Genomic DNA, 15,304 nt, shown 5'->3' on the forward strand with positions numbered 1-15,304 from the left:
CAGAATAATTCCAAGTCCTTAATTTCTCTTAGTTATATTTCTTGACAACCAAAAGAGTTTTTAAAATTTTCAGAACTTCTGAAAATTTCTTTCTGTGTCAAAAGTAATTTTAAAATTAAGTAATTTTAAAAATAGCTACTTTGTTTTATTAATGGGCTTCCTAAACTGAGCACATGGGGAATAGGTTTTACTATGATGTAACTCTGGGAGATTGTACCCCCAACAACCCTTGCCAGGATATTTTCAGATTATGCCATATATGTATCCACATACATATGTGTATCTGGAAAGAGTTCAGTTCTGGCACCGTTCTTTATGGTGAAATCATATTGTATCATGTTTTATTTTCCTCACTGTCTAGGTATGTCACTGTATGTGAGCTGTGAAGTAACACTAGGTACAAATAGCTCATACAACTTTTAATTTTGCTCCATATTAAATAGCAGAACAGTCAAGTTATCAGATATCACTATGCAGAAATTATCAAAGAACATATATTGAATGTTGTCATTGAGTGGTAGTACTTCTAGGATAAGAAGAGAGGAAAGAACCAGGGAGTGTGTGGTTTCTGAGAAGGTTAGGAAGGGGCCAGCTCACACAGTATTGGGCCACAGCATGACTTTTGATTTGAAAGTTCAGGAGAAAGATAATGGTACCTTAGACTAGGGTGGGAGTGATGGTGGAAGTGGAGAGAAGTGAATGGAAAAAAGAGATAATGTGAAAGTGACATGATAAAGATTTGATGATGGAGTGAAAATGGGATGTAAGAAGGAATGAAGTATCAAGGATGACTCTCAGATTTCTGGTTCTCCCACATGAAGAACAGGCAAACTTTTGGAAATCTGAGTAAGACCTTGTAAGGGAAGACGAAGAGTAAGAAATGCCTTTGGGACATCCAGATAAGAAGGTGGAAGAAGTGGTTAGTGCTCAAAGAAGGAGTCTGAGCTAGAGGTAGCAATAAGGTGTGAAATGTGTATGGATGGAAGTTTAAGTTATGGGTATCATGCTGTTACTTACATAGAGAGACAAGAGTGATGAGGAGGGTTAAGATTGAGCTCTGAGGACCTTCCACATTGAAAACCCAGGTAGAAGATGATAAGCCAGAAAAGGGGGCAAGAATGTAGCCAGAGAGGTAGAGAAAAACCCAGTTAGTATATCCAAGATGCAAAGGACAGGGAGCATTTCAGGAAATGGCAATCAGGGTTAAAGGATGACAAAAGGGCAAATGAAACAGAGCTGTCAAAAACACTGAATTTAATGACCCTGAAGACAGCAATGACTTAGAGGGAGCTGCTTTAGAATCTAATGGAGGTATCAGCTAGACAGGATGAAGTGAGGAAAGAGTGGTAGGTGAGAAAGTTATAGGCCAGAAAGTAAAGGGAACACTTTAGAGAATTTTAACTGTGGCAAAAGGAGAGGGGGTAAACCATGGAGAAAAGAAAAGAGTGGGTCGAGGGTTATTTATTTTTTTTAAGAAGTAGCTGCTTGAATATATGTAGTAAAAAAATAGTAGAAAAAAAGAGGTTGAAGATACAGGCACAAGAAGATGTAATTTATAGCAGGGGTGGCCCACCAGCTGTCTTTGTAAATAAAGCTTTACTAGAACACAGCCATGCCCATTTATTTACTTACTGTCTGTGGCTGCTTTCCTGCTAGACTGGCAGGTTGAGTAGCTACCACAAAGATTGTGCAGCCTGCCAACAGGGTGGAGGCTGGAGTGAGGCAAATTGAGCACCTAGGCCACAGAATTGAAGGAAATGCTCAGTCTGCATGCTGACTCTGCGCTTGCCCCATGCTGAATGCGAGCACCCTATCATTTTGCATCCTAGCCATTCTAAGCCCCAGCCATATCCACAAAGCCTAAAATATTTGCTATCTCGCCCTTTACAGAAAATAATTGCTGAACCCTATTTATACTCGAAGAGTATTGGATAATTTTTTTGAGCTCTTAAGTGCAGTATACCATTATCCATGGTTTAAACTTATCCATAGTTGAATGACAGGTGGGAGAGCATGGGAACCAGGGAGAGGCAGAAAGGCTGGCAGGATGCCAAGTCACACCTACATATCATGCAAAGGGAGGTGGTGTAGGGCACAGGTACAGCAGGTGTGAAGAGTTGGAGCCTTTGCATCTGCTGGTTGCTCTTCTCCTGAAACAAGGCAGAATTATTTGCTGGTGGGGAGGATCTGCACCAGAGGTATAATAAGTCTCTAAACTAGTCTGGTTGGTTTTCCTTAGATGGAAAAAATGACTGGGAAAGGGCTCAGTAGTCCCCATCTTATAGTAAATCCCTGCCATGCATATGCCCACCTGAGCAGATGTGTCACTTGCTACATTTATCAATGTTCTTTTCACTCTTATTATGCCCTCTGTTATTTCATGTAGTTGTCAGCCTCACCATCCACGTTTCCAGACTTTTCCAACCTTTTAAAAGTAATATTTGATCATTTCTACAGGCAAAATTATATCTATGTGTGTGTGTGTGCGCGCGCGCGCACGCGCACGCACGCGTGCATCTCCTCAGGGTACATAACAGGAGGTTTTGCTAGTAGTAGACACAGCCTATTATCAATAGTGAGAATTATACCTCACTACACTGTCTAAATTGATCACTCAAAGGAGAAGTACCTAATTATTTTTTATTACCATATATCACCTAGCTTTTTGCTAAAGAATGGCAAGCATCCTCTGAAAATCTCAAAATACTAAAGTTTTGATTTTTTGCTTCAAAACAAATTGCATGCTTTTATAGAACCAGAGGTGCAGGCTTTTCAAGTAACATTTCTGCTTTTAATGTAGACTTGGTCATTAGCCCAGTGGTGTTCGAAATGTTGCCATGGATCAAGGAGGAAAACTTTTTAAAGTATCTTTCTACCTAATTTAATGTTAGCTTTTTCTTTCAAAAGAACAACCAACCTTAGAATTATTTTCCCTTGATCATTTTAGTTTCATTCATAGGGCTTCTAAAAACAATGGAGAGGTTAGATTCCAACTTACTGCTGCTAGGAGACCTAATTTGTAGTCTAAAAAGAATAATACATCTGATTACATTATTAGTGCCTTTCAGCATTAATCTAAAATATTGCCAATAAAACTCCTGGCCCTAAGGATCCAAGGTATGTGTATACAAACAGATTCATGACAGAAATTCAGAAAGGAAATCTATGTATGTCTCCAAATAAAGCCATCGATTTCTGCACTATGCCCCTTTCCCCAAATTCTCCTTACTAAAGGATTTAACAAATTGTTTCCTGGGCCTCCCACGAGATATTTAGTGGCTGAGTCCACTCTGCATGTGGCCAGTAGAATGGCTTGAGTGTAGATCACGAGAGTGACAGCCCCAACCTAGCTGGCTGGAAATAGAATGTGGGGATAAGGAACACAACGAAAACAGAGCAGACTCCTTCCCAAGCAGTTCCCAAGCTGCTCCTCTGCCTGTCAGGTTATTCTTGCTGGGAACCTCAAAGTGTATTCAGTTGACTAAATTTCAGCCTTAGCTTCATGCATCTCTCTATTATAACACCTAATAGTCAGTCTGTTACCATGATTTGCATTTCTGATTATTCACTTCTTCACCCCAACCCATACTCTGAACACCTCAGGAGAAAGGATTGTATCTTTTATAAGCTTTGTGCTTCCCATTGCCTAGCTTGTTGTGGCACGTAGTGCGCAATCAATAAATGCCTGTTGAATGAATGTATAGACTTGAGACATGGAGAAAAACTAGAGACCTAGATGTCTAAGATGTGTGTTTATAAATACTAGTTTTCTTTATTGAAATGGAAACTTGGGCCATTCTGATTAACACAAATGTCACCTTTTTATTTTGATCAATGAGTCAATTCTTCAGAAAACATTCCTTTGAACATGTCTGTCCTTACTTAGGTCTGAAACATAAATGAGAGTGTTCACTGGTCCAGTCAGTCTCTGAAAGTGAATGTCTGTTTTTTGATTCCAGAATTCATCCCGCAGGCATTTGGAATGCCCTTATCCCAAGTCATTGCGAATGACAGGGCCTATAAACTCAAGCAGGACTTGCAGAGGGATGAGCAGAAAGATGCATCTGACTTTGTGGCTTCCCTCCTCCCATTTGGAAATAAAAGACAAAACAAAGAACTCTCAAGCAGTAACTCATCTCTCAGCTCAACCTCAGAAACACCAAATGAGTCAACGTCCCCAAACACCCCGGAACCGGCTCCTCGAGCTAGGAGGAGGGTAAGGTGGCCAGTATTTGCCCTGACACCAGTGCTAGGAAAACTGAAGATGTACAGTTATTCTTTGACTTTTTGTTCATGTGAAAACTGGATATGTAGTTGGTGTTCAGGTGTCTGTCAACAAACTCCATTAATGAAGAATGTGCACTGGGCATGTGGCACCTTGCATAGCCTCAGACCTTGTCCTGACTCCTCTTGAAGCTGTTGGTGTCCCTCCTTTGTCACATCTGTGCTGCATGCTCTCCTAAACATTCGACAATATCACCATTGATTCTGGTCTCTTGTAATCTGTCAGTCTTGCCAAACTTGCCCACTAGACTGTGAGGCTTGAGGGCAAGGCCCGGTGTTTTAGCTATTAATACTTTCTTCATCACCAGTCTGAGAACATGTCTGGCCAAATGAATTGGTGGTGGGTCTTCCTAAACAATGAGCTTTTTCCTTATCAATGGAGCATTTCTTTTTCTCAAACAGAACCATAGAATCCTCTATATATCCTCTTTCAAATACTCTAACAATATCGTACCAGTTGTTAAGTACTATGTTCTAGGTACTGTGCTATTATTTGAATTGTTCAGGCAAGCTGGTTGGTGATTGACTGAGTCGGTTCATAAGCATCTCTAAAGCTTCCAGGTCACTGGAAGATCTCTCCCTTTTTAAAAACAAATCTGCATTTTATTTTTATCTTTTATTTTTTGACTCAGGGTCTTGCTCTGTTGCCCAGACTGGAGTGCAGTGGCATGATCACTGCTCACTGCAGCTTCAATCTCCTGGGCTCAAGCGATCCTTCTGCCTCAGCCTCCCCAGTAGCTGGAACTACAGATGCACACCACCACGCCTAGGTATTATTATTATTTAGTAGAGATGTGGTCTCACTGTGTTGCCCAGACTGGTCTTGAAATTTCGAACTCAAGTGATCCAAAGTGCTGGGTTTACAGGCATGAGCCACCACACCTGACCTTCTCTCCCTTTTTTCACTGTCACGTGGAGACCCAAAATTTTTGCCACCTCCAGCTGTTGAAGACTGCCCTAGTTAAAACTCCAGACACTTCCCACTTAAAACCCACATTTTTCAATCAGCCCCTAACATTCAGGGCTTGTCCGAGGTAGAGAGAGACCTGATCCATTGCTGTTTTTGCAGTATTGACTATGTTTAAAAATGAAGAAATTACAAAATTATGGAATGCCTGAATTTGCATGATGGAATTATTCTTCTAATTCTGTCATTGTGTCTCAGACTGTGTATTGTCATACAACAATAACACTAAAACTCTAAATTTTAGCTTTCTGGGAATGTAGGGCTCAGGCAATTGTTCTCCCAAATGCCCTCTCCTCTGTCCAGGCCTGGCTAGCCAACTGCTTTCTCAGTGCTTCATCAAGTATGGGTGTGGCAAATGCGATTGGTTCCCTGCTCCCTTTCCCTGACCCTTTACCATTCCTAGCATGCCAGCTCACCTTCCATCTGCCAACACCTTATTTCTTTGCTGAGGGCTTTCTCTGATGCCAGAGGCACCCAGCCCATCCAAATGGCAGGCTGTAAGTACTTAGGAGATAATATTATCTCTCTGCCCCCACCAGAGGCTGCCCTTAAGAAGTGATTCCTGAGGCTTGGTGTATAAATATCCCAGCTCTCTCACTTGATAGGGATAGCTCTAAGGTGCATGATCTACAGCTGTCTCCTAGAGCTCCCCAGAAAGATTGAACTCCAGTTGCCCACAATGATAATAGACTTGATAGTGCTCCCTTCGTCAGCTGCCTTTCCTTCCTTGTCTCATTTCCCCCCTCCCCTATAGGTGTTTCCCAGGACCACCTCTCTAATAAAGCACTTTGTGCTGTTTCTCAGGAAAACTAAGCTCAGGCTGTTTTATGGAATCATTATATTTTAAAAATCTACTTCCTAGAACCATAGTTGAGTTTTTTATTTACAAAACTTCTCTGACTACCTCATTCATTGAGTATGTAATTTTTTTCTTGTTTCAAGAAATGAAGTGGTTGGGCCAAAATACTTTAATTATATGTTTCCCATCGCTTGTTCTTCCATTTGGAAAATTTTGTCTATTGTTGAAATTGTAACTGCCATTATTAGCTTGAGGAAACCTTGTAGAGGTTTTCTAACTTTTTCAAAAGGCATATTTTTTCTTTCAATATACAAACAGAACAATTAAAGAAATCAAGCAATATTATTTCAAGTGTGATAAAGAGTCATGGGCAAAAGTATGTATTGGTTAGCATCTGGGGGCAGCTGGTTTTTTTGGCTATCTGTACTTTATGTTCACAGCTCTGTGTCACTTGCAGGGTGCCATGTCAGTGGATTCTATCACGGATCTTGATGACAATCAGTCTCGACTACTAGAAGCTTTACAACTTTCCTTGCCTGCTGAGGCTCAAAGTAAAAAAGAAAAAGCCAGAGATAAGAAACTCAGTCTGAATCCTATTTACAGACAGGTCCCTAGGCTGGTGGACAGCTGCTGTCAGCATCTAGAAAAACATGGTAAGTAGACTTGTCTGTCTAAAGTACTAAGGACTTTCATTTATTCAAGCATCATTCATTGAAGTACCCAATGTCAATTCTGTGTTCATCTGATCAAGCTCTGAACTGAAATTTCCTGTGTGAAAGTATACAGATGTGAGTGTTTGCTTAAGAGATTGTGGGGCTAAACAAGATTGGAGAAGGGGGTGAATCAACTTGATGATATTCAGACTGCTTCGCTCCCAGTAGTCCTCAAAAGTGACTTTGGAGGCCAAGCAATTTAGTGAAGGATCAGGTCGGTTGGGCTGGGTTTGTCACTAGAACCTCTTTCAAACAGACCAGAGCCACTTTTATTGTTTATACATAAAAGTAGCCTAGGAGGTTACTCACAAGGGTTCCTTTAAAAAGTAAGAGTTCAACTTAAGTGATGATTCCCCAGTTTTTTTTAATAGAAAATACATCATTTTTGACAACAGGTTTATATATTGCCATTTGCATTTTTGTGGAAGCTGTCCACTTAAAATTTCTCCAAGTCACCCTTTGCAACTCAATTCCAGTTACTAAGTTGACTTAAGAATGATATACAGTTCTTTAAAAATTTTTCTGAAATTTAGACTTCTGGCTTATTAAACTGCCATTTTCATAAACTAAATTTGTTTACTGTAGTGTTAGCATGTGTGTTATGTACATGGGAAAAGTTTAATTACTTTTTTACTATAAAAATAATATGCTCATTGTAATAAAGTAAATGTGAAAGCAAAGAAAATTCTGAGGCTACCATATAGACATAACTACTATTAACATTCTCATCTGTTTCCTTCTAATAAAAATGGAACTTTATTTAAAATTTGTTAAGGCTATATCTCAATTTCTTAATTCATTATAAAGGAAATCACAGGATAACATATGGATGACCTAATAAATTTGTTTATACAAAATTTTAAGTGTAGGTTCTTTTATGTTTTTTTACCTTATCTTTCACATGCCTGTGTATTACCTATGTACCTTGAACGTACGTCTCTTTCTCTACACACAAACACACACACACCGTCATGCACCACATAATGACATTTCCCTCAGTGATGGACTGCATAGGCAATGGGGATTGCATAAGGTTATAATATTGTATTTTTACTGTACCTTTTCTATATTTAGATACACAAATACTTAAGATTTTGTTACAGTTGCCTATAGTATTCAGCACGGTCACATGCTATACAGGTTAGTAGCGTAGGAGCACTAGGCTCTACCATATAGCCTAGGTGTATAGTAGGCTATACCATCTAGGATTGTGTATGTACACTCTATGATGTTTGTACAATAATGAAATTGCCTAATTTATTGCTTCTATCACTTTGGGAGCTTGAAAACAGGATAATCACACTATTTAAAATAAAATACAGAATTATATTTCTTCATCTGCAAAATGAACATAAGTACCCACCTCAAAAGTTGTGCAATAATTCAATTAATTAATGTGCATACAGTACTTAGAATAGTGCCTGGCATATATTATTATATAGAGAGAAATAGACTCTGAATGAACCGAATGAATCTTCTATGTATGAAATAGAAAACTTTAATAGCAGGTCGCAGTAATTTTAATTTTGGCTGCATGTATTTTTTTATTTTCACATGGTTTCTGAATAATTGAAATTTCTACAGCAGCATGATATCACATAAGGACATTTTCTACACAGGTGGGACTATTCTCTTTCTACCAAGAGATAGAAAACAGAACTAAAAGAAATTGAGATGTTTACTTTGTTTCTGGATATAAAGAAATAATGTTACAAAGATTTAAGGCTGGGCACTGTGGCTCAAGCCTGTAATCCCAACACTTTGGGAGGCCAAGGCAAGAAGATCACTTGAGCCTGGGAGTTTGAGACCAGCCAGGGTAATATAGCAAGACCCCAATTCTGTATCTAAAAAATACAATTCTTTCTGATTTAATTATATGTTGTACTAGTCATAAATTTTTCAGTGGCAAGAGAAAGGAACCCAGATAAAACTAGATTAAGCAAAGTGACCTCCCCCAAATAACAACAACAATCTTTATATACTGGGAGACTGATCTAGATTTAGGCACAGCTGGATCCAGGATTCAAATGATGTCATGAGTGTCCTCTGCTGGCTTTACTCTCAGACCAGCTCTCTTCATGTGGCTTCAAATGGCTGTTAGCAGCTCCAATATCCCATCACTCTCATAATTGATTGTCCCAAATGAAGATAAAATGAGCCACCAGTGAAAGAATATACACGATGCTCATCAATGGCAATGATTAATGACCGGCATAGAAAAAGGAGAACCATTCAGACATTTCATGCTCCCAAAGGAAGTACACAATACTTTTTGTGAAGTATTCTTGCCCTATAAAATCACACCGCAATCAGAGTAATCTCTGGCTCTAGCTATCTCTTTACAGAAAATAAAGGGGAGAGAAGAACATACAAATGACACCATGGAGTGTCCAAATCCAAACAATATGAAGATCTACAGTAGGAAATAGCTGAGATTTCTTCACCAAACCAATTATAAGGAAAAGGGAAACAGAGGGAGGAAACACAGATTAAGAGACTAAAAGGCACATCGACTGTATCACAGTGTGTGACCCTTATGTGGATGTTGACTGGAAATTTAATGCATTAAGGAACTATTGTTGACATTTATAGTATATTATAGTGAAATTACTTGTGTTTTTAAGAGACCTAATTTTTTAGAACTGAGTTTCTCAACCTCAGCACTGACACTGTATTTTTCACATCTAGGACATGATCCTAGTAAAAGCAATCAGAAATGTGAACAAAAACATGTGCACAGAGTTGTTCACAATAGGGTCATTTATAATAGCAAAATAAGCATGTATATTTTGGGGACCTGTGCACCATTCAGAGGGGAATATGGAGTAAATTATGGCCCATTCATACAATAGAATATTTTGCATCTTTTTTATATTTCCATAGATTTTGGGGGAACAGGTGGTATTTGGTTACACGAGTAAGTTCTTTAGTGGTGGTTTGTGAGATTTTGGTGCACCCACCACCTGAGCAATATACACTATACCAAACTGGTAGTCTTTTATCCCTTTTAAGTGACATTTCCAAGGAATTGTTACTAGCATGAGTGAAAATTCATGTGACATGATAGTGAGGGAAGGGAGTAACATTCTGTCAATAGATATTATATATATATATATGCAGCGTTATCTCAACTATGTAAAAATACCTTCATGTAGAAAAGGCTGGATTTTAAAAAATGAAAGATTAGCTAGGCACGGTGACTCACACCTGTAATCTCAGCAATTTGGGATGTCGAGGCAGGTGGATCACTTCAGCCCAGGAGTTGAGCTTGAGCCTGGGCAACATGGCAAAACCCTGTCTCTCCAAAAAATACAAAAATTAGTCAGGCATGGAGGCATGGAGGCATGTGCTGGTAGTACCAGCTACTCTGGACACCAAGGTGGGAGAATCACTGGAGCCCAGGAGGTCAAGGCTGCAGTGAGCCATAATCACGCCACTGTATTCCAGCCTGGACAACAAAGTGAGACCCTCTCTCAAAAAAAAAAGAAGGAAGGAAGGGAGGGAGGGAGGGAGGGAGGAAGGAAGGGAGGGAGGGAGGGAGGGAGGAAGGGAGGGAGGGAGGGAGGGAGGGAGGGAGGAGAAAAAGAAAAGTAAGAGTGATTATTTCTACATCAGGTATTTCTAAAAGTATATTATTTTTACATTTTTCTGCATTTTCCAGATTTTCTTTAAGAAGCACACTTTAATTATGACCAGACAAACGAGAAATATCTTTTAGAAATTGGTAAAGAGCTAGAATCCCTATAAAATGTGTGTTTAGGTAATAATTCTGAATAATGAAAAAAAGCTCATTTTCTCTGATAAGGAGAAGATTAGAAATATAAAATATCACATGAAAAATATTTGATCAGAAACATTTAACGTAAAATTCTGGTGCGTAAAGGGCTGACCTTTAAGTATCTGGAAAATAGAAATAGTGTGAGATGAAAGAAGTGTTACTGTATGCTGTCAAGTTACTATTGCTCTGCATGTTATGGCACTGTGCTGGCATTCTGCTCTCTATTTTGATTTCCTCCAGAGTCTCAAGTCATAAAACAAGACTGTTGATTTTGTTTGCTTATTTGCAGGCCTCCAGACAGTGGGGATATTCCGAGTTGGAAGCTCAAAAAAGAGAGTGAGACAAGTAAGTGAAAAGTAAAGATTATATTTTGTTTCACATGACTTTCAGTTGAATTACCTTTTGCAAAGTTCAAGTTTATACAAATTCCATTTGATCTTTTTTTTTTTTTTTTTTTTTACCCTCCAAGTTATTATAATATAATTGAATTCCAGGAGGTAAAAGGCAACAACTCAGAAATGTTGTTACAGTTAGGATCAAACACTTGAAAGCAAAACGTCTGGATGTATCTGTGCCATGTGCAGCCAAACAAAACTAATTTATAAACATCTTATTGAAAATTGCAAAAGCAGGAAATTCAGAGTGACCAATCAATAAATGATAAAAAATTGCATGTAGCACCCATTTTTACTAAAATGTGATATGAAAAATGCCCATTAACATTCCCTTCACATAAGATGCTATTTTTATAGCTTTACTTTATCAAAAATAAGTAATTCTTATGAAGTTTCCATAGAACCATTGACCCCCAGTTTGCTTTTCACATAGGGACTGTGCTCCTTTGTTTCCTTCAGCCCTGTGCAACATTCCTGCAACTGAAGTTTGATATTAGACCTTCAACAATAGGTTCCTGTGATGAGGCAGGTATTTGTGTTCATGATGGCTTCATAAAAGGCAAACCATCCTTTGGGAAAAGAGTTCATTTGTTGGTGAAGGAAAATTAAAGCATTATTTTCTTCCTGTTGTTTTCAATGGAAGGAAATAAGGAACTCAGCACCTCAAAAATGAATTCAAATGAAAACAAATTTTAGTTGGAAGAAGCTGAAGAAATGATATTTGTTCATATTATTGAAAGTAATTGAAATAAATACTTCATCTATCTTTTTTTGTCAAGACAAAAAAGGCTTTCAATGGAAATATGTTTTCTGATTGGTTGGTTGGTTTTTATTCTTAATAGTCACACAAGAAACAACATTAAATGGATCAACATTTAATGTTTCATAACAGAACTTGCAGGAAGATAGTATGGTAATATTTCATAGGCCTCTCACCTGTGCAGGATTGCAGAATATTTTTACAAATATTATCTCATTGAATCTGCCAACCAGCTGTGACAGTAGCCTCTTTGACCCACTTCTGTCAAGGCTTAGAGAGATTAAGAAACATAATTCAAGATTACACAATTTAACCAGTCACCATTAACTTCATAGGCCAAGCTCTTTGCATGTTCCATTCTTTCTGCCTGCATGTATGGTCGGAAAAGAAGCATGGTGTGTTTGAATGATCACAAGTTGGAGGAGTGCCAGTGGAAGCCTTCTTTGTTTTGGCTGCCTGACACACGCTGATGGCGTGTTGTCTGGAATCAATGAGTAGTTCAGGACAGGATGGGTATTCATTCTCATCAGGTGGACAGGTAGCGAGTGCCAGAAATTACTCATCAGTTATATCTGGATCCATTAAAGGGGAAACCTTTGCATGGAGTTGTATTTAAGGATTACCCAATAAAAATATAATCAGTGTTTACTTAGAAGTAGATTTCAAGTATGAAATATGCCCTAACTCACTCATCATTTTACTTTATTATATAACCCCTTATGCACCCTGCACTTTTTCCTTAGATCACTAACCACAATGTTAAGAGTGAATTATTTGTGGGATTACCTGCTTATCACCTTGTTTCTCTAGATGGACTTTGCCTCTTTATTCACTAGTGTATTTTGTGGGCTTGTAACAGGGTCTGACACAGGAAATGTGTAGTAATCTTTGTTGAATTAATGGATGGATGAAAGATTGAAAAACAAATGAACTCTTAGAGAAGTTTGTTGCATAGTGTAGGTTTATGAACTTACATAATTATTTCTACAGCAGAGAACAATGCATAAGAAAAGTTGAGATGCTACAGATAAAAGTAGGGTGTGGAGTTATTACTCTCTTGCCACTGTGTTTTCTTGCTGCTGTAAGTGATAATAGACCTAATATAATGATTAAGGCAGGAAATCCTTCTGGTAATTGTTAATAAGACTACTTTAACAAATCTAAGACAGCTTTTATTTAGTTATTGTCATCTTTTAAGTCTTAGTCATAAATCTCTTATCAGGGCTCTTAATTTCATTTGTGCAGGAAAAAAAAATCTCTTTGCTTTCTTGTTGAGTGATTCAGTAAAATATCAACATTCAAACATGGCAGAATTGGTGACACACAGAAACGCTGTGTAATAGATTAATTCCTCCCTCCCACATTTATAGTTGACCTAAATTGTCTTCCACCTCTTAGGTGTTCCTCCTAACCTGGTTGTCATTACTAAGCCATTCTGCATACATCATTAACAATAAATCCACAGATAGTTTTATTTAGTGCTTATATATATATACACATATATGCACATATATACACATATACACATATATATATATTCGTAACTGGACTGTGTAAACTCAGCAGATCAAGGTGAGGATGTTGTTTGCTTCTCCTTCTTGGAGTCTGTGCAGACTTAACTCCAGATACTACATGTCACAGCACTTCTTTTGCTGGGCACTGCACATTGAGGTATGGTGTTACGTGACTGCCACTCGAACCATTGTTTTTCCAGTTACGTGAGGAATTTGACCGTGGGATTGATGTCTCTCTGGAGGAGGAGCACAGTGTTCATGATGTGGCAGCCTTGCTCAAAGAGTTCCTGAGGGACATGCCGGACCCCCTTCTCACCAGGGAGCTGTACACAGCTTTCATCAACACTCTCTGTGCGTAATACAGTCATATGTGGGAAAGTGGCCCTGGAATACTAAGATGTCCAACTCATTCATCATAACTTTATGCATATGTTTCCTGATAATTTTTTGTCCTTATTTATCAATCTCTAAAGAGTGAGCTATTTGGGGGAATTTCTCAGATTTACCCTGGGAATAATTAGCAAGAAGAAAGTTGCAATAAAACAAATGGAAATAACCAAGAAGAATTTGAGATACTTTCAAATGACCCAAGAAAAGTAGAAAGTGCTATGAGTTAGTGCTTAGAGTACCAACAAGAGTTCACATTGAGTCTGTGCCTAAAAATGAGTTTGTGTTTCTAGTGCGAAGAAGAGGGAACTATGGGAACCCAGAGTGAGAAAGGAGGAAAGCAACATTCCAGGGGAAGCAAGATGTCATAGCCCAGTGCCAGGGTTTTCAACATAGCTGCTTCTGGGCTATAGCTACAGATCCTATGAAGAAGAAAAAAAAGGAGGAGGTAGAGGAGAGATAGGCCAAACCTGGGTCAGCCTCCATACATTTCTTCCTCCAATGCTACAATTCCAATAGGATCACAACAGAGAGAGAATACATTGTCTTTGCTGTATCATGGTTATTGCCAACAAAATATCTGTCTCTTGTGAATTGCTCAACAGAAAAGAGCCTTAAATTCATTATAAACTCAAATTTCAGAATGTTCACCAATTTTCAGCCATTGTTAATAAATATTTACCAAAAATGGAAGACTGGAATCCTTAAACTAGGTGATGAGTAATGCCAGGGAAGGGGGGAGAAGAAAGTAAGGGAAATTGAGTTACCTTTTATTTTAACCTGGATTACAGTTATTTTTCTAGATATTACACTTCTCCAGGTCTAATTTGGCTTTATATATTTCATAGAATCTTGCTGGTAAATTGCTAAAGCAATGGGCAAATGAGTGAAGGCATAAAATGGGACTTGCCTTGATAATCCCTTTCTTAAGACAATTGAGAGGAGGCCTTTCCTCTGTGCCTGAATGGTATGGGCTCCCCTTTTATTTGAGTACCTCTTTTTGCCTTGCTTAGTATTGGAGCCAGAGGAACAGCTGGGCACCTTGCAGCTCCTCATATACCTTCTACCTCCCTGCAATTGTGACACCCTCCACCGCCTCCTACAGTTCCTCTCCATCGTTGCCAGGCATGCCGATGACATCAGCAAAGACGGGCAAGAGGTAAGACGCCTTTGCTGCCATAGACACTGTGACTCTTCCTCTCCCCTATTTTAAAAGGGCATACCACCAAAATGGCCAAACATTTTGCCTGGAGGTAATGACATCTCCCCTTCTCCAACCTAGCTGTCTCTGTAGGAAGAGACTAATGCAGGGCCTTCTCTGGAGGGACAGTTCCTAAGAGTGCATGGGCCATGAGTTTCCTTATAAGTTTCAAGTATACTTCCAAATGAGGCTGTCATTTTCCATGATGAGGCTTTACTCAAGACTGGACTTCCATTTGTAAAGAAGAAAAACAATGCACTACAGAAGTGATTGCAACCATGTAAAAGTAGAATGATGGGGGTGGGAGGAGATCGTTATCCTTGTAATTGATTTACCTGCTGCTATAACTTGAAGCCCAAATATGATGTCACCTCTTTATTCTTCCAGTTTGTCCCGGGAGCTCCCATCTGTACTAAGAGCAAGAAGTCTAGTATCTCCCTTTTGAGGGATCCTTTCCTTTCTTAAACCTTCCCCCAAAAACAGCGACTTGCTCAATGCAAGGGACG

General features: G+C 38.8%; 1 protein-coding gene across 5 annotated transcripts in view; it reads left to right on the forward strand.

Annotated features, from left to right (window-relative positions):
• The window catches only part of ARHGAP6 (Rho GTPase activating protein 6), a 597,687-nt gene that overhangs the window by 541,966 nt on the left and 40,417 nt on the right, over positions 1 to 15,304 (forward strand). For all 5 annotated transcript variants that reach the window (XM_017953833.3, XM_003917397.5, XM_009197187.4 and 2 more), the window contains 5 exons: positions 3,960 to 4,216; positions 6,508 to 6,703; positions 10,831 to 10,886; positions 13,411 to 13,561; positions 14,611 to 14,756. In XM_017953833.3, coding sequence (XP_017809322.2) covers positions 3,960 to 4,216; positions 6,508 to 6,703; positions 10,831 to 10,886; positions 13,411 to 13,561; positions 14,611 to 14,756 — 806 coding nt within the window. The remainder of the gene's footprint in view (positions 1 to 3,959; positions 4,217 to 6,507; positions 6,704 to 10,830; positions 10,887 to 13,410; positions 13,562 to 14,610; positions 14,757 to 15,304) is intronic.

The sequence above is a fragment of the Papio anubis genome, chromosome X, assembly GCF_008728515.1.
Source record: "Papio anubis isolate 15944 chromosome X, Panubis1.0, whole genome shotgun sequence".
Classification (NCBI taxonomy): domain Eukaryota; kingdom Metazoa; phylum Chordata; class Mammalia; order Primates; family Cercopithecidae; genus Papio; species Papio anubis.